This window comes from Ctenocephalides felis, unplaced genomic scaffold, assembly GCF_003426905.1.
Source record: "Ctenocephalides felis isolate EL2017-DRISC unplaced genomic scaffold, ASM342690v1 CF-g0.4_SCAFFOLD_01886, whole genome shotgun sequence".
Lineage (NCBI taxonomy): Eukaryota > Metazoa > Arthropoda > Insecta > Siphonaptera > Pulicidae > Ctenocephalides > Ctenocephalides felis.
The window spans coordinates 63,764,668-63,784,054 of NW_020538040.1; the positions used below are offsets into that span (position 1 = coordinate 63,764,668).

Here is a 19,387-nt window from a genome sequence, read left to right on the forward strand (position 1 = left end):
CTACTCTCTAAAACCTATTAAAATTAGTGAAAAACAAGAATTTTCAAGAACAAGAATTCATGTTTATTTTAATAATAATTCCCCTAAATTAGTGCTATTCACATTTGCTTTGATCAGTAAAAATTGTTTGTACGCGCTAAAGGGGAATTCGCTTAAATCTTTAAGCTGGTGTTCGCAAACTATCGATACTATCGATGGTTTCAGACTTTTTTCTTTCATAAGTACTTTTTTGTGATATGAACATACTTCGCAAAAATTAAATTTGACAAAAAAATTTAAGTACATAAAATTTCAAATCGTGCTAAATGGAATAAAATCGTGTAAAAAAATTAAAAATATTCAATTTTCAAACCCCGTGTTATATCAAAACCGTGTACAAAAAGACCGTGTAAAAACAGACTTAGGTGTATTATATTATCGTTCAACGTAAATAAATAGATTTTAACATGGTGTATTGTAATTCACTGTCGTGGACCCCCATTTTCATTTCGCGGACCCCCAAATTTTGTTTTTGCCGCCGTGGACCCCTTGAAAGTTGCCATGGACCCCTGGGATGTGGACCACTTTGGAAATCACTGGTTTAGATCTAAATCGAGAAGAAACGAAGTAGAAATGCATACTGATATTCTATGTGCATAAGTGTCGAACAACGTACAGGCGAAGGCGACTCACGATCCGATCCCGATCTCGACCCCGATCCGCGAATCGGTAGCCGTTCCGCCGTTCCGTCGTTAGTCAGTTAGTTAAAATCCTTGTAATCAGAAAATGTACTGATGCCGTCCGCCGTCCGTCGTCCGTCGTCTTGTCCGCGTTGCGTTCGTGACGCATGCGCGGCATGCAACGATAACATGGATACATTCGGAACCAGTCGCATTCGGGCAAAGCCAGTTGTAAAGTAAACGTGTTCGTTCGGTTTGTTATTTCGGCTCATGTTTTGTTATGTGCGTTTTCGAAACTGCAGCACGTGGAAATGATACGCATTCGATACAAATCATAATATAACGCCAATGAACATTTTTCATTATTCGAAGCGAATGCGAACCTGTGATCAAGTCCAAAATGAGCGTTAAATATATCGCATCCTTGGATGTAGGAACGACATCTGTGAGATGTTACATATTTGACGGTGAAGCCAACGTGCTATCTAAATCGTCTGAACAGGTTAGTGTTCTGTACGCCCCAGGATCAATTTTTTAATTAGAATTTGCTAACGGTCTGGGTCGCGTTCTGTCTATTACTGACAATGAGTTTAAAACAATTGGGCACGGCAATACGATGAAGACAAACTGACTCTTTTTTTTATTTATTGGATTTATTGTTCGGAAAAGAAATATATATCAATTTATTCTTTTGCAATGTGATATCAGTAGAAACGATTAACCGATTAATAATTTTGCAAATTAGTAAATAACAGCTTCATTCATTGCTTAATCTACTTATTCAATTTTTTCTTTGTTTGAAGTTACCGCGATATCGAAAAAGAAATTATCTGTGTTCAATCCCATTATTGACAAAAAATTGCGAGCTGATTTAGTTGAATCGGAACTTGTTAAAAATTATAAACAAATTATAAAAAATGTAGAGTCAGTGCTTAGAAAATGACTTGTTTATTCCGAAAATTGAATTGTAACTTTTGTTTTCGTTGCTAATGTTTCGCATCTGTTGAACTTTGAATGTTGAAGACATGCGTGGAACAAATATGAAAAATGGAAGCAAAATTTACTTTGGAACGAAAATCTTAAGGCTTGTTTTATACCTAGTGGTGTCCATACTCTAAATTTAATAATTATTAACTATTCCAAAATAATACATATCAAATATAATAAGTTTTTTTTCAATATTGTTTTTAAAAAATGTGTAATTTCTTTGCATTTTTTACTAATTTTTGAACTATACTTCTAAAATACGTTAAAAATTTAACTTTAAAACAACAAGCTGATACTCTGAATATGACGGCTCTTACGATATTCATAAGGAGAAGTTTACGACACAATTTTGGATATTGTAAATGATGAAAAATTAAATTAAATTAAAATTTAAAAAATCCAACATGAAATACGAATGTTATGTTTGAAAATTAAATGCTAGTTTTTTTAAATATTAATATTGAAAATTTCAAAATATTTGATTATAATCAACCCCCGAATCACCTCGATTTTCTAAATAAATTTAAAATCAATATATTTTATACGCTTTTAGATTATATCTAATTTTTTGTGCACTAAATCCAGAATAATTAAAAATTAATTTATTTATTTCACTTAACATTTTTGTAAAATTAAAGTTAAATTTTTTAACTTTAATCTAACAAAAATATTAATTCTTTTGCTATGGTTGTCGAACTTACATCCTTAACCAATTTACTACATATTGAATATTACTAAAATGTAAAACATACTAAATTATGACAGGGATTGTTTTATTTATTGATATCGATAATAATAAATAAATTTAAAATCAATATATTTTATACCCGTCTAGATTATATCTAATTTTTTGTATATTAAATCCAGAATAATTAAAAATTAATTTTTTAAAAATATGTAAATATTTATATAATTTTAATGATAAACTGTTAAAACGGTGAAATTAATAGGGGGTTGCATGAGGGCGCTAAGGACCCCAGGACCAGCCCTGTATATATATATATATATATATATATATATCTTCCGTGCTATTAACATGCGATATCAAATATCTTTCAAAAATAAATAAATATCAATAAAATTACGTATTAAATTTTTTTGTATAATCAAATCAAATATAAATTACAATCTGTCTATAGAAAGACATTGAATAATTATTTTCATAATTAATAGTGATTTTTTAATGGTTTACCTTTAATTTATGTCCATCTAATTTTTGTTTTGTTAGTACGAAGTACAATTATGAACCTACTACAGGTACACATTCGTATGCATACACACATACCATGTGTAGTATGGTGAAACAAACTAAATTAATATATTATATTAGACTTATAAGAATATTGTAATCTATTAAGTGGGTTCTCGTCAGTCTTATATCATTCGTAGTGTTGTGTACATTATAAATAAATACAACTTTTTATTAGAGGAAATTTATTGCTTTGATCAAAAACAAATTGAAAACAAATAGCCATTGACCCAGACCAAAATATAAAAGTTTTGTTTGACCATTTGTGATTTGTGTTAGAGTTTGTGATTTAAATTATAGTTTTTCGAAAGAGTATTTAAATTTTGGAAGATTTGAGAAAAACATTTGGAAAAGTTTTAAATAATTTAAAAATCTGGAAAAATTATGTAGATAAAGTATTAGGATTTTTTAAACATTTAAAAAAATGGAAAAAAACTCGGAAAAATTGTAAATAAAAATAGATTGTAAACATGTTCAATTGCTATAAAATGATTATTAGCAGTAATTTAATTTATCAATTTTTGACGCATATGATTTGTAGATAAAAGCATCGGCTTTATCGTAAACGTATAAATTTTATTACCTACACGCATAAATAAAATTAATAATTCATTTTATATATGTGAAATAAATGTAGTTGTCATACATCGATATCTAGGTACACAGTGCATATTCGGACAGCAATTGTCATTGAGATAAAACGTATACAACTACACTGCACGATATCAGTTAGAGGACGAAAGAGCAGGCAAACGGTTAGGACTCCGGTTGGGTGATTATTATTAGGAAATCTGCATTTTCCGCATATTAATTCAATGTTATAAATTGATTTTACAATATCTTACATATTATATATATATATATATATATATCGTGTCACAAAGTTCCTTCCCGTACTCTTCCGAACCGGCTTTACCGATTCTTACCAAATTTTGTATGCGAATTCAGTACGCCTGAGAATCGGTAACTATATATTTTTCATACCCCTCAATTATGAGGGTTGCTCGCCTTTAAATTCTTTGTTTTAATTTTTAGACGAATTTCTTTGTTTTTATTTTTTGATGATGTGGCATTAAAAATACATACAACCCTAAATGTTAACTTCATTATCACCAACCCCTATTTTGTTATAACCATTTTAGTAATGCAATCATTTGTCATCCCGCGTTCAGTCATTGAATATTTTTGACATAATTTCAGTTCAGATTTTTGAGCTTGAAGAAAAAGCTTAAATCTTACTTTAAAATAGTATTTACTTTTATCATGGATTGACCAATTCTAATACTTTTTTAATTTAGGGATAATTTTCTTTATTTTATTTTTTTTTTCAATGCGGAATTAACAAAATACATATAATCAATTCTTTTTAATTCAAAATATTATTTATTTCTATTGAAGGTTGTCCCCCCCCCCCAACATTTTTTTTTAATTTTATAACCTATTTTCGTCATTAAAATTTTCTATAATTTGAAATTGATGAATAGATACTTTGAAAAACTATTTATCTTTAACAAAGGTTGTCCACCCTAAACTTTTTTTAAAATTTTAGGATCAATTTTTTTAAATTTAAATTCTCATAATGCGGAATTAAAAAATACATACAACTCCAAATTTTCATCTTCCTTCCATAAATCCCTATTTTATAGTAGCCATTTTAGTAATCGAATAATTTTTCACTACGCCTTCAGTCAGTGTTTGTTTTTTTTACTGATTTTTAATTTATATTTCCTGGATAAATCACAATTTTTATTTTAGAAAAAAAAATCAATGGTTGTCCACCCCTCCCATTTTTCCATTGCACAAATAGTTCCCGATGTGCACAAACAGTACATAGTTGATAACTGGTTTGCATAAAGAGCATTTTTTTTTAAAAAAACGAGAGATTGGACATTAAAATCTGAAGATGTAACAGATAGGAAACTAGATATTTTTATGGAAAAAGATATAAAATTTTGCCTTTTCTTTTTGTTTTTATATATGTAAAGAAAAATACCTAATTTTCTTTAGTTTAAATTTTGCGCGTTATGATCGTCATAGATACAACCTTGCGCGTGAGCTCCTATGATATTAGGATAGGAAAACAAATGATAACCTAAAATACGTCAGGGCGTAATTAATAAAATTTCGTAAAAGTAAAATAATCTCTAAAATAGTAGATATTGATCTAAATGTGTTTAGGAACTGACATTGTGATTAATAACATTGAATGTCGTTTCTTTTCTGACAGGTATGTAAGGTTTTGTATTTAAAACTTTATCTAGTGTAAAACTAACAATAAAATATATCTTTTCTGACAGAGAAACTCAATTGTGTTTGATTGACTTTGTCACCCTAAGCACAAATATAATCTTATATATATATATATATATATATATATATATATATATTAGATTCTAAAAATCTGGGTATTGTATTGTTCATATTTAACATTTAAAATTCGTTCTACTCATATTACAAAATTATTGATTTTAGTATTAATTAGATTGTCTTAGATTTGTAAATATTGTGTAAAGCATCGAACAAAGAATCCAATGGCGATAAAAAACCAATAAGGTTTTTAAAAGGATTTTTATTTATTATCGACGTTTCGAAACTAATTGTAAGTGCGTTCCATCTTCATGACATCTATCAAGAAATATGCTCTTGTTAATAAATGAGTGGATTATATAACGAAATATTAAAATGATAGCTAAGAATTAAGAAAAAAACAGAATTATTTACTTGTACGATTGAATATACACTAACACTTTATATGTTACTAAACTTCTTTTTTTTCGTAAAATCTGTGTTAGTTTAATTTTATTAACTTTTATAAGAAAATAAAAACAATTTAATAACTTAAGTTATTAACACTTGAATCGGGACAGCACCGATTTCAAAACAATCTACTGTACCGGCTGTGAACTTGATTTCATTGTGTATGTTATGCAATTTGTTTGATAAAAATTGTCATTGGTCACTGAAGGACATACATTTATAATATTAATTCATTTTTGATCATTTTTTAAAGAATAGTGACGTTTAAAACAATTTCCAAAATACATAGCTGGTTGATTTTGACATGTTTTACAATAAAATGTTGTTTGCCGCCTTTCCTTATGGTGCTTTTCTGTCAGAACAGACAATACAACCCCTTTTTCTTTCTCTCGCATTTAGAATATGCCACTGATTAGTCAGTATATTTGTTCATTTTTGTGCTCCCATAATGGTTTGTTTTTTCTATTATACTGTCTAATAATTCATTTGTAAAATATAAAGTAATATAATCTATTGGATGTCTTATATTGCTTGGTATTTGTAGTCGGGGTGCTTGTTGATGTATGTCAAACTCGATTATTGAAGGAGAATCGGCACATTCGCTAATGTCTTTCCGCTCTTCATTTAATTTGTCGAACTTCTTCTTTTTGTTGGTTGGATAATATCATCATCACATTCATCACTATCTTTGGCGCGAATAGTAATTTCGTAAAATTTGTCTGTATGAATGTCTATTTGAAACTCATCTTCTTCACTACAGCTTAATTCACAAAGTTTACCAGTCATTTTGCCATATTTAAAAGCGCTCGGTCGTTTTAAATATTAAAAAAAGACTATATAGAAAAGAAAAAGGCTAAAAAAAATACTACTAAAATAAGTTAAAATTATTTTCAAAATACAACACTGTTTATCACTGCTATATGTAATTTATCCAACTTTTCGATGCAAACTGAGTCATTGTTTATAAAATAGCCTGTGCCTCACAGAGTATGTTTGTCCACTCAGGTGGACAGCAGTCCCCAAAGATTTAAGTACATATGTTATTTTTCGAGTTTTTCATGTGAGACAAAAAGTCTTATTCCTTCGATGTTATATAAATACGATCTTGCAACAAACTAATTATTTCACAGATAAAAAGAAAACCACTTGAGCCCAAATTTGTGTGTATGTGCATTGTTTTAAAATATAAGGATGTAAATACTTAAAATATTAACCTTAAAATAGTCGTCGATATATTAATCAGAAAACAAGAACAAAAATAGAGATATTGAAAAGAAGCAGACGTATAAAACTGAAAAGTAAGAATAACTTTTATATTTAATACTTAAAAAATGCAGAAGACTTATATATATAATATATAATTTCATTATAAAACCACTAGTTTTTATTTTTTGTTAAGTACATTGTTTTGGTTTGTTCATATCTAATCAAGATCCCGAAGTAAAGAAGATGCAACTTAGTTCTGAAACGGCGATAATAAATAAAAATACTTTTAAAAAACTTTTTTAAAAATTTTAAAAGCTTAGAAAAAAATGCTTTTTTTACCATTTATGAAAATTTGGAAAACATTTGAAAAATATGAATATTGAAAAAATTGAAAGAAATTGCCGGTTTTGAAAAGTATTAAATTTTTGAAAATACAGATTTTTTTAAAAAAAAAAACAGATTTTTTTTAAATAAAAACTTTGAACATTTTGAAGTTTCTTAAATGTTGGTGATACCCATTCAAGTTGATTGATCAATTCTGTCAAAAATATCTAATTTTCGACCGCAAAATGGCATTTTTTAACTTTTCTTCCGGATCTCCAAAACTGCTGGACCTGCCTTTGCACAAATACAATAAACTCCTCATGACGTCAATACAAGTGGAATGTTTTTTGAACTAATCAAATTGGATGCTCTGTTCTTCCAAAAACTTTATGACCAATTTCTGCACTCTGTGCTTCGTATCTCCGAAACGGCTGGACATGTCTTTGCCAAAAACTAATCAGCACGTTTATTAGTGCGTACAAATGTTTACATATTCTTTGTTCGCGCACTAATTAAATCCTAAATAGACATTTCTCCTTGTGCGATTTTTTAAATAATGCCATATATTGTCAAAATAGACAGATGTAGTATTTCAATAATATCTCAACTAACGTAGTTATCCTTTATTATGATCAGAAAAGTATTAGGTTGGAAACTGTAAGTAATGTCCATTTTGATCAATGACTTTTTGGCATCTTTCAAACAGCATCATTTTCCACTTTCATAAAACTGCTGGTTTTTATTAGCAAAAAACTGAATCGGGCATTATTTGAAACGATAATTTTTTTTTAATTGAAATTTTGTAAAAATCTAATCTAAAAGTGATCAGGTGGTGTAAGGTAAGGACAGTAATATCAATAATGGAATAAATCACCGTTTCATTTGTTAATTTAGGCCGCTTTTCTTCTACTGTGTTGTTTAATTTCGTTAGTTGTTCAATCGAATTTTAGTTGTAGAATCAGAATTTGTCGTTTAGTTGAGTGGTAAGGGTAAAAGTAGACAATTCCTTTGTAATCAACTTAAACTGGACCACCGGACGATTAACGTCTTCATCTTTAAGTGAAAAATCACCAGAACAAAATTTTCCAAATCAATTTTAACACACACATATATATATATACATAGCTGGGCATTAACTCGTTAATCCGTTAATCGTTAATTAACGAAGTTAACATTTTGATTAACGGATTAACTTTTAAGTTAACTTTTAAAAATGTTAACGGACACGTTAACTTCCGTTAAAATGCGAGAAGTCCGTTAATCGTTAATCCAATGCCTACTATTTACCGCACGGCACAGCTTTAGCCAATGCCTTATTAAACGGCATAGAGAAAAGATTTGGACTACTCCTGAAATTTATGATGAACAGTGCCAACTTGCCGCGGCATTTCACCCAAAGTTTCGGTTAATGTGGCTGGAAACGTATGACAGCAGTAGAGAGGAATGCAGTAAGAAAATGCACGGAAAAAAAGGTAGAAGATGCCTTATGGCAAGAAGCAGCGAAAAATTCAAAGGACAGAGATAGTTTAAGTGGCGGAGGAAGCAATGCGAGTAACAACGATGATGACGAGAAGGAAGACTTTTTCAATTCTGTCACTCAGTCTATAGAAAAACCAAAGAGCTACAAACTCTTTAAAGAACTAGCTGTAAGTGGAATTCTGTCTTAAGGGGGTTGTTCTTTTTTTTGTTACAAAACATGCAAGGTATTTGTTTTTGTTTTTCTCAAAATGTATTTATCATAAAGACATGCGTTTTTTTTTTAAACAAAAATTACAAAATCATAGAATATTAAGAAATTTTTTATTTTATTTTTTTCGCCGTAATTTTTTAACCAGGGGGCGCCAAAGTGGGCATTGCAAAATCGATCTCGTTTGCGGTGCCACAGATAAATCCGCTGCGCATCGCCTGCAACAAAAAAAAACGAAACTACGTTGAAGAAGAAGTTTGAATCCAGTCCCCCTACCAAAATGAAAGAAAAAAAGCAAGAAGGAAAAAAATGGCAGCTATTTAAAAAAAAGTGTCCAAAAAGGCCTTTGTTTTGGGACGAGAAGGTTTGCAAAATTTTTTTGCGTAATGTTATGAAGTTGTTTGAGGTAGGGGGACTAGGTATTGCAGTGGTGAACAAATTAAAAAAAAATGCAAGTCGTTCCGACTTGTAGTTTTTTTTTAATTTGTGGCACCGCATTGAAAAAAGTCAATTTGAGAAAAACGTATTTAAAGTTTTTAATATAATGTACTAAATACACCATTTAATTTAATGTACGAAATACACCATGGTCTTCAAAGATGCTGACACATTAAAAAGGTCATGTGCATGATGTATTATAATGAAAAAGAGGCAGCTGGCATACAATAGCTCGCGGAACGATAAAAAAACGCTTTCAGAGGATCATACGTATAGATATATATATATATATATATATATATATATATATATATAACTTCTTCAAAAAAATAGATATTGAGATGATTTTTTTTTTAAATAATTCTAAGGTTTTTAGCTTTCATAATATTAAAAAATCTCAAAACCGAAACAAAAAAATATAAAAAAGAACAACCCCCTTAAGGCAATTAAGGCATTGTGCCTTAAGGCAAATTGCTGGAACTTCCCGTACCAAAAATTATTATTTTTTTAAAAACGATTAACATTTTTGAAAAAAAATTACTTCAAAGAAATAAGATTTTTGACAAACAATTAGACAAAAAATTACTTTTTTTTGAAAAAAAAAAATTTTTTAATTTTTTTTTCTTTTAAATTTTTTTTTGAAAAAAAAGGTTTTCTTTAGAAAGATCTAAACTTTTTTTCAAAGCAATCGTACTGCTTTAACTGCATAAAGACGAGATATCAAACCGCGTAGCGCCGCGTCGACGTATAACGCGTAAACATTGGTACGGAACCCATAGGAATATAAACCAAAATTATACTTATTGTTAAAATCTCTATAAAATATCTGATAATTTGATGCGCATATGTCTAATGACCATTTTTGACCGCCAAATGGCTCATTTTTTTACTTTTTTCTCCATATCTCCGAAACCGCTAGACCTACCTTCATGAAAATTTTATCGATTCCTCATCTTGTCAATACAAGTGAAATGTTTTTTGAATTATTCAAATCGGACGCTCCGTTCTCTTATATACTGAGTTACCGTTTTTGGCACTTTTTGTCCCGTATCTTCGGAACGGCTAGACCTGCCTTCGCCAAAAACTAATCAGCACGTCTCCTTATCAATACAAATCGAATGTTTTTTGAATTATTCAAATCGGTTGATCCGTGTTCCCGAAATCCTCGACGAAAATTTGTATCCGCACATACATACACACACGTACATACATACATACATACACACACACACACATACATCCATTTTTTCTAAGGTATGCCAAAATGTTCAGGAACCTTTGAAACGTAAAGATATATAAAAATTTTCATTTTCGATTTTTTTGCGATTACTATAACTTGCCCTACGGGAAGTTAAGTTTTTTAAGTTCACTAACGCAACGATATAAAAATGTAATTTTACACATATTAACGGATTAAATTAACGTTAACTTGCGTTAATTCTTCCGAAATGTAACGCTTTAACGTTTAACGAAGTTAACTTTTTTTGTAGCGGATTAGCGATTAACGAAGTTAACTATTTGATTAACGGTGCCCAGCTATGTATATATATATATTCAATATATATATATATATATATATATATATATATATATATATATATATATATATTGAATGGTAGAATCTTGATTATCATTTTCATTCTGATCATGTTATCATATTTCTGTACATTATTATTTTTTGCAATTAATTTATTATTTAAGAAAAATCTATTTTCTTTTCCTAAACATATTGTTTGCTTAAATCTCATCAAGATCATGTTTCTTGACAGATGTCCTGAAGATGGAACGTACCTAGTTCCGAAACGTCGACAGTAAATAAATAAATAAATAAAGAAATTGTTTATTAAAAACTTTTCTTGTTTTTTTATGACTTGGATTCTTGTTCGAAACTCTACAGTATATATATATATATATATATATATATATATATATATATATATATATCTGTATCTACTGTCGATATCATTGAATCTGAAGTCCAACTGCCAATCAGTAAGACATCGATATGATGTATGAGCCGCTCAGTGCTCACATTGACTAACTCCATTTTTTGAAAATACTGAGATATTACGAAAGTACTTGGTATAATCAAAACTTTTTGTGATCATAAGAACTTTCCTGAATCATAAAAATTAGTACTGTGAAACGAAACTTTTTTTTGTCCACTGAATAATAAGTCATTTATTTCAGAAGGCTTTTTGATTAACTCCATTCTGTAGTGCATATGTTCCGGCTGGGAAGAATTTCGGGTTTCGAATTAATGAATTACGGATAAGAATTTAATAAAAATATAAACCATATGATTGTTTAGCAAAGAACTGTAGGGTCCGTGGATCTCAATAAAATTCATCTTGTTTTATAAAGGACATCAAGGATGTTACAAACTTTGAAAAAATAACATACTAAAATTCATATATTCGGCAGAACAGGAATAAATAAATGTCTTAAGTTTATTGAAACTTGTTTAAAGTGCAGAAATAAGAGCCAAGTCATCTGAAATGAAATTTCTGGTCAGTGGAAATAGCTATTTACCTCAAAATTTGGCCATAATTGAGTCACGTGCGAAAAAAAATCGTACAATATAATAAAAACACGTAAAAAGAAAGCGCCATTTTGGTTAATCCAATTGTTTCACCAAGATTTTTCATGAACAAAGTCATTAAAACAATCACTAACAGAAAAGTAACCATCACAGGGTGTTTAGTAAATAGATAGTAAATCGGCGTTCCAAACACATTATTGGGACATTATTGGGGCGTTCTAAATGAGCGAAAACAGGATTTTTCAAAATTCGACCCAATCTTTGGGTGAATGCACGGGACATCAGAATTCATTTTAGAGATATGGTGTCTTCGGCAAAGTATCTTATTTTGATCCCTAGTACACGAAAATCATATGTGCGTATGCGACTTTTTTCACCCGTATATATATATATATATATATATATATATATATATATATATATATTATATAATTTATATATAATCTATATGTTATACCATTCATTTATATTAAAATTTGAAATAATAACCCTCTTGCGGGGTGTGCGTTTGCAAACTCAAATGCAACATTTTGCGAAATGAATTTGTATGAAAGTGTAAGTGAGAATTGAGCGAAATCATTATCTTTTTATAATTAATATTTATATATTTCATTTTCTACGTTCGATTTTATCTTTTATATTTGACTTATGAAAATCGATTTAAATTTATAAAACAATAGAAATAAGAATTTAATAAAGTGTCTTCTTGAATCAAATTACTTAGTTTCACAATTTTAAGCTTTGAAAGATTTGGCTAATAATTAACCTCCCGTAGGGTAAGTTATAGTAATCGTCCAAAAAGTCATAAATGAAAATGAAAATGTTTGCATATCTTAACGTTTTAGAGGCTTTTGAACATTGTGGCATACTTCAGAAAAAATGGTTGTAAATCATGCAGGCGGAGTCCGACGATGATCACATTGACGAGCAAATTATTACAAAATTTATTAGATGTTTACAATACAATTTTTCGTTATTCGTTTCGTATATTCCTATTGACAAGGAGACGTGCTGATTAGTTTTTGACAGGTCCAGCCGTTTGGAGATACGGAGCAAAAAGTTCAGAAAATAGTAATTAAGTTTTTGAGAGAATGGAGCCAGCAAGTTTAATAAAAATGCCATTTTGCGGTGGAAAATAAGATATTTATGACAGGATGGATCAGCCAAACTGAATGAGTAACGAAACGTTTATAAAATTTTAAATTATTATATTACATACACAGGTAGGAAATGAGTGCTTATATTATCAAATATTTAAAAATTTTAATTGCCTCAAAAATATGTGTATAGTTTAAAATGAAACAGATATTTGAGGAGCATAAAGTGTTGGTACATGAGAGAAATTTGAAATAATTGAACAAATGATCATATTTAAGATGGGAGAGCATACTTATAGAGGCGTTATAAAGCTAACTTTTTTTTGAATAAGCGTTTAATAAGAGTAAGAAAAATGAATAATGTAATGTTACTCCGCAATGACTATTTGTGAGATTATTCCGTGATGGCGATTATTGTGCGCATCAATGGCGAAGTTGATATTTGTTGACTGTGGCAAAGAACTGGCCCAATCTAAATCAACCTTGACTTTCTTTGGTCTTCAAGAGTGTGTCAATCGACTTATCTATGCTCTTACGACATTCAACTTTTATTCAATGTTTTTGTTTAGGTAATCAGAACACATAATCCATGATCCATATTTTACGTAGACAAGGTCTTTATCAAACATCTAATAAATTTTGTAATAATTTGCTCGTCAATGTGATCATCGTCGGACTCCGCCTGCATGATTTTAAAATTTAGTATTGATTAGATTGATGCGAATATGTTATCCGCATATGTGAATTTCTTGTAAGGTTATTTGATTTTTTATCAGCAGTGCAATGATACTAACAAATTACTACAAATGTCATTTCTTCTGCGGTAATAAAAATCGGATGTGTTGATGAAATAAAAGTTTTCTATTTCATAGTTTTAAATTGTATTTCAAACTTATTATTTACCTTTATTTATAATTTCAGGTGGATTTAATATATCCCAGTCCTGGACGAGTCGAAATTGAACCTGAGTCTTTATTAGAAACAATTTTGCTAGTTGTGAGGGAAGCCATTAAAGGTAACCGTATTTTATGGTATTATGTTATATATATATTTGCTTATATTTTTTGTTGGTATGTCGAACGAAATCTATCTCCATGAGACATTCGATAATTATAATGCAGTTCAAAAGAATAAAAAATTGAAAAATTTTCCCAGTGGTAAATCTTTTGATTATGAACGGTATTTAATTAAAAGTTTTAGCATATTAACTAATACTATAAATATGAATCTAGAAACAAATAAACCAAAGTGGGTTATCAATTCAAATTTTAATATTCTGTGCAATTTGGCGTTATATATACATATATATATATATATATATATATATATATATATATATATTTGGGTGGTGGGCAATTTAAATTGGAAGCATTATTTGGAAACTAGTGTTGCATGGCATCGTGCCTTAAGGCAATTTGTACTTCCCGTACAAAAACTTTAATTTTTTAAAAAAGCTTTAATAATTTTAAACTCCTCCGAAACCGCTAGACGTGTTTTCTCTAAAAATTGAATCAGTTTTTTATTTTGGTAATACAAATAAAATGTTTTTTGAATCATTTAAATCGGGCGCTGCGTTCTTTCAAATACTGAATTACCATTTTTGGCACTTTTTGCCTTGTAGCTTCAAAGCGGCTAGGCCTGCCTTTGCCAAAAACTAATCAGCACGTAATACTAATCGAATATTTTTTGAATTATTCAAATCGGTTGATCCGTGTTCGTCAACAAAAATTTATATCCGCACACACATATACACACACATACACACACATATATTTTCTAAGGTATGCCAAAAAGTTCAGAAGGCTTTGAAACGTAAAGATGTTTGCCAATGAAGAACTGATGAAATTTTTAAGAAGACGGATTAGCGGCTTCGGAGATCCAATAAAAAAGTGAAAAAAATGCTATTTGGCGGACAAAAATGATCGCATCAAATTATCACATATTTTATGGATATTTTAATAGTACGAACAAATATTGTTTACTTTCCTATGGGTTTCGTACCAACGTTTAACCGTTATACGGCGACGCAGCGCCCTCGCGCTTTGATATTTTGTTTTTACGCAGCTAACGTATCGCGATTACTTTGAAAAAAAGTTCAAAATTTCCAAAATATTTCAAAGTATAAAAAAAATTATTTTTTTCAAAAAGGTACATTTTTTCAGAGTTTTAAAAGAAAATTGAATCTTTTTTGAAAATATCAATTTTTGTTAGGGGGAATTCTAATAATTTGCCTTAAGGCACGATGCCATGCACCACAAGTTCATTTCTTTATTAATTATGAGCAAGTGATCAATCGTTAATAAATATATTATGGCGTACTCTTGTGAAGGACCTATTACCAGACCGGTTCTATTACACCGAGTCTGTCCTCGGTTGTATCAGTAACATTCATATAGTTAAATACATTAGTTTATTTATATACACACACCCATATATATATATATATATATATATATATATATATATATTAACAAAGTCTAATAATCGGGCATAACATCAATAAAAAACAATTGTTTTTTATTGATGTTATGCCCGATTATTAGACTTTGTTAATACATTTGTCAACATCAAATTCAGAATCATACAATATACATATATATATATATATATATATATATATATATATATATATATATATTTTGTCTGTTTATGCAACGGACAAAATAGATTTTTGTCTGTTACCTAAACTATAAAATTAAATACTAAATTTGAGAAATCTCAGATAGATAGTAACGCTTTATTTTATATTTACACTGGTACTATGTTTTTTAACCTTTGACCGCAAAATTCGTATTTATAACCACGTACTTTGGTACTTCTCCATTATAAAAGTCCGGTTTGATTTGTTTATTAACAGTTTCAATGTCGTTTTGTCAATTATTAACGCAGTGTTTCAGTCCAGTTTTTGTTACAATGAATCTTTATGATGCATTTATATATATATATATATATATATATATATATATATATATATATATATATATATATATATACGTATAATATGTAATAATTATAATATCATTTATGCATTTCAATATGCATAAAAATCTCAAATTGACAAAAACTTGGGAATCAAAATCAATTTTGTAATTATTTTTGAAGAGAAAATATAGAATTCTTTGAATATGTTTATTCTTATATAAAAATAATGCAGTGAAGTACGATTAATATGAAATAAGAGCAAATCTTTGTGTATAATATTTTTCACAAAATAATAATACCTCACATTCTTTTATTATTTTCCTTTCGAGCATTAATTATACATTAGGTAGTTTGATTGGCATACTATTACTTTTACACAGTGGTGTTGTCGAGCCGGAACATCGTTTCGGCAAATCATTTTTGGGCCGGAAAGCGTTCCGGCAAATTTTTTTTTAAAAAAATCGCTACATACAGAAAATGATTTAATAAATTAATTTTATAAATTATAATTCAACTAATTTTTATTAAATGTTCCTATTATTGTAATAAACATACATATATGTGCACAAAATGGGTTTTGTAATAATTTTTGTTGATTTTCTTTTCGAACGGAACCGGAACAAACATGAGAACCGATTTTTAAATTTTAGCGTTCCGCAAAAAAAATATTAGCACAACACCACTGCTTTTACATAATTATAAAATCAAAATTGTGTAAATGTTATAATACTAAATATTTTTTAGCTGGTTGTATACCATTGAAAGAGCTCATTTACGGTCAAACATTATCGTATACAGAATATAGAATACAAAATAGCATTTTGAGACATTATATACCTGGAAAGTCCTAAAACTGCCTGTGAGACGAGAAAAAAAACTTCTTTCGACCCAAATCTTTGTATTAATAAAAAAATCTCAAGCAAATATCTGTACATGTTAACAGATATAGTATCAGTTCAGGGAAGTCGGATATGACAAATCCTGTGAGACAACTCCACTCGGATTCACTCCGGAGTGATAACTCTGAATACCCATCTCTAATATATATATATATATATATATATATATATATATTATTACGACGATTAGCTGAAAATCGTATATGCGTGTGCGTGTGTGCAAAATATACTGTAATGCTATTATAATATTTTAATATACTATAATGAGTCTTAACGGCAACAGTTACATCAATAAGTTTTACGAATTTTTATTTTAAGTTAATTTAAATTTGATATGTTTTTGGAATAATACATATATATTGTATGGAAACAAATCCATATTGTAAAATCCTGTTCCCTTTTTTTTATTTTTGTTCATAGTTCCTTTTAATACATTCTATTTTTCAAGTTTTTGTGTCCACGCTCGTGCGTCTTGTGCATCAGGTTTTGGTTTTCAATTTGATAGTAAATAAGATTCAAAATTCAATAGTATTTATTTTCCTATTTTTAGGCTATGAAATATTTTCTTAACAATGCCATTATATTGATTTTTTTTGTTAATATTTAAAGTAATGTTTTAAATCTACATTCATTATAAAACAGATTTATGTCAGAAAACGTTAGATAAATTATAAACTTTTCATGTTGTTCATGTTCCAATTACATGTTGTGCGGGTGGAGCATGGTATATCTGATAAGTTTATTTACCTCAAATATATGATAGAAATCACAACTCAATCTCTTTTGTACTGTATCCTTTATATTTCGTTGTTGCGAAGCTTTTCAGAAGTTAGTTATTCAAAGTTGCCTTGATCATTAGTTGATACTCTATCGATGTCCTAAGAGACTCATCCTTTAGACATTTTCATTTTCGACATCGTAATAATTATATCCATTCTATGCTTTCTTTTGAAGTAAAACTTCTTTAGGCGCGACTAGGGTCTCAATCCGTACAAGTGCAACGAAAAAAGCGTTACGGCCGAGTCGAGTGCCAATGATTCGTCATTCGTTCTCGATTTCTATACGGGTCGATTGTGATTGGTCGTCGTGTCGCTTGAGTATGATTGCTTCTATTGTATAGTGAAAATAATAAAACAAATGAAAATTCTGACATGTAAGAAACGTAAGTTTGTACCACATATTTTTGAGGTTATTAAAATGGAAATTATTTTTATAGGTAAGACAGATACTATAGCTGTTCAAAGAATGAAACTGTATCGCTAGCGAAAATTTAAAAAAAAAAGACAAGCAGTTAATGAATGTATGTTAATTTTAATTACAAACGTTTACAAAGTTTAATTACAAATTACAAAGTTCTTCAAACACAATTACATAAGTAAAATTGTGAAAAAAAAATTATTTAGGCGTTGTTTAACATAAAAATTATCTGATTTTTATAGATATTAAAAAGTATTAAAGGAGTACAGCTTTTTTCTATCATGCCGAAGATATATCTTTTTCAGAATAATATCTCAGACACTTTTGAAAGTTTAGAGGAAGTCTACATGTTTTTCGATTATGATGGCTATTAAGTATTACAAAGTAGCATATTTTTATGAATAATTAAGAATAAATTGATATTCAGATTTATTACTCTAAACAACAATAACTCAACAATAGTTTGTGCAGCTGTGTAAAATTTATATACATATATACATACTTCATAATAGTTTATTTATTGATAGTATTAATGAAATTATTCAAGATTGTTATAAGTTCACTTTGTGAATGAATATTATAGAATTTATTAATCAGCGATTACTTCATTTCTCTAATAAGAGTTCAAGTCCTAAATGCTAATTGCAATGACAAACCGATTATGTCTGAAGTGTGACTTTAATTACATTATTATTTTCAAACATTATAAATAGTTTTATTGGTATTATAAATATATAATTTATAATTTTCACTATATAAATATGTATAATGGTTGACACTAATAAACGTGTGCATCATGAATGTTACCATATTACTAATAAACATTACACAAGATACTCTATATTATCTATATCCTGCGTATTTTATGGTGATGATTGTTTCTCGTTCAATCAAATATATCTTACATTAGTACAAAATAACTTTTAAATTAGAAAACTTAAATTAAAAACAGTTTCATGTTTGAAATATTGTCTTTACGTCATCAATATATTTTTATTGATTTTTAAATATTTTTACGTACAGCAGCAGTTGCTAAGAAATGAAATTTTATCATTATATGAATATTTTAACTATATTTTCTGTTTGAAATGAATGTGAGCATTCGATTTATAGAACACGAAGCGCAGACATTGCTAAGTGTTATGGAAAAACCATTCTAGTTCTATAAAAAAAAGCAAAATGCAATTCTAAATCAATGGAATATGGATAATATGTAAATGGTACACGTGTATGACATAATAATTAGAAGTAATTGAATATGCATGTGAAGTAAAAAATAAGTAAAATATAAGAGTAAATAAGTAAAAAATAAGAGTGGAATAATAACTTTTATTTCCTTATTTGTTTGATCATTATCTATTTTCAAATTAGTTGTTCCTAGAGTACAAAAAAATAAATTTATAAACTGTATACAGCGATGCAC

At 28.6% G+C, this 19,387-nt stretch overlaps 1 protein-coding gene across 2 annotated transcripts in view; it reads left to right on the forward strand.

Moving 5' to 3' along the window:
• The first annotated feature begins 752 nt into the window (after positions 1-752).
• LOC113376825 (putative glycerol kinase 5) overlaps positions 753-19,387 on the forward strand; it is a 29,624-nt gene continuing 10,989 nt past the window's right edge. Inside the window, exons 1-2 of one of the 2 annotated variants that reach the window (XM_026616888.1) lie at positions 753-1,161; positions 13,868-13,961. In XM_026616888.1, coding sequence (XP_026472673.1) covers positions 1,060-1,161; positions 13,868-13,961 — 196 coding nt within the window. In that variant the 5' untranslated portion in view covers positions 753-1,059. The remainder of the gene's footprint in view (positions 1,162-13,867; positions 13,962-19,387) is intronic. The other variant, XM_026616887.1, reaches the window with a different exon arrangement.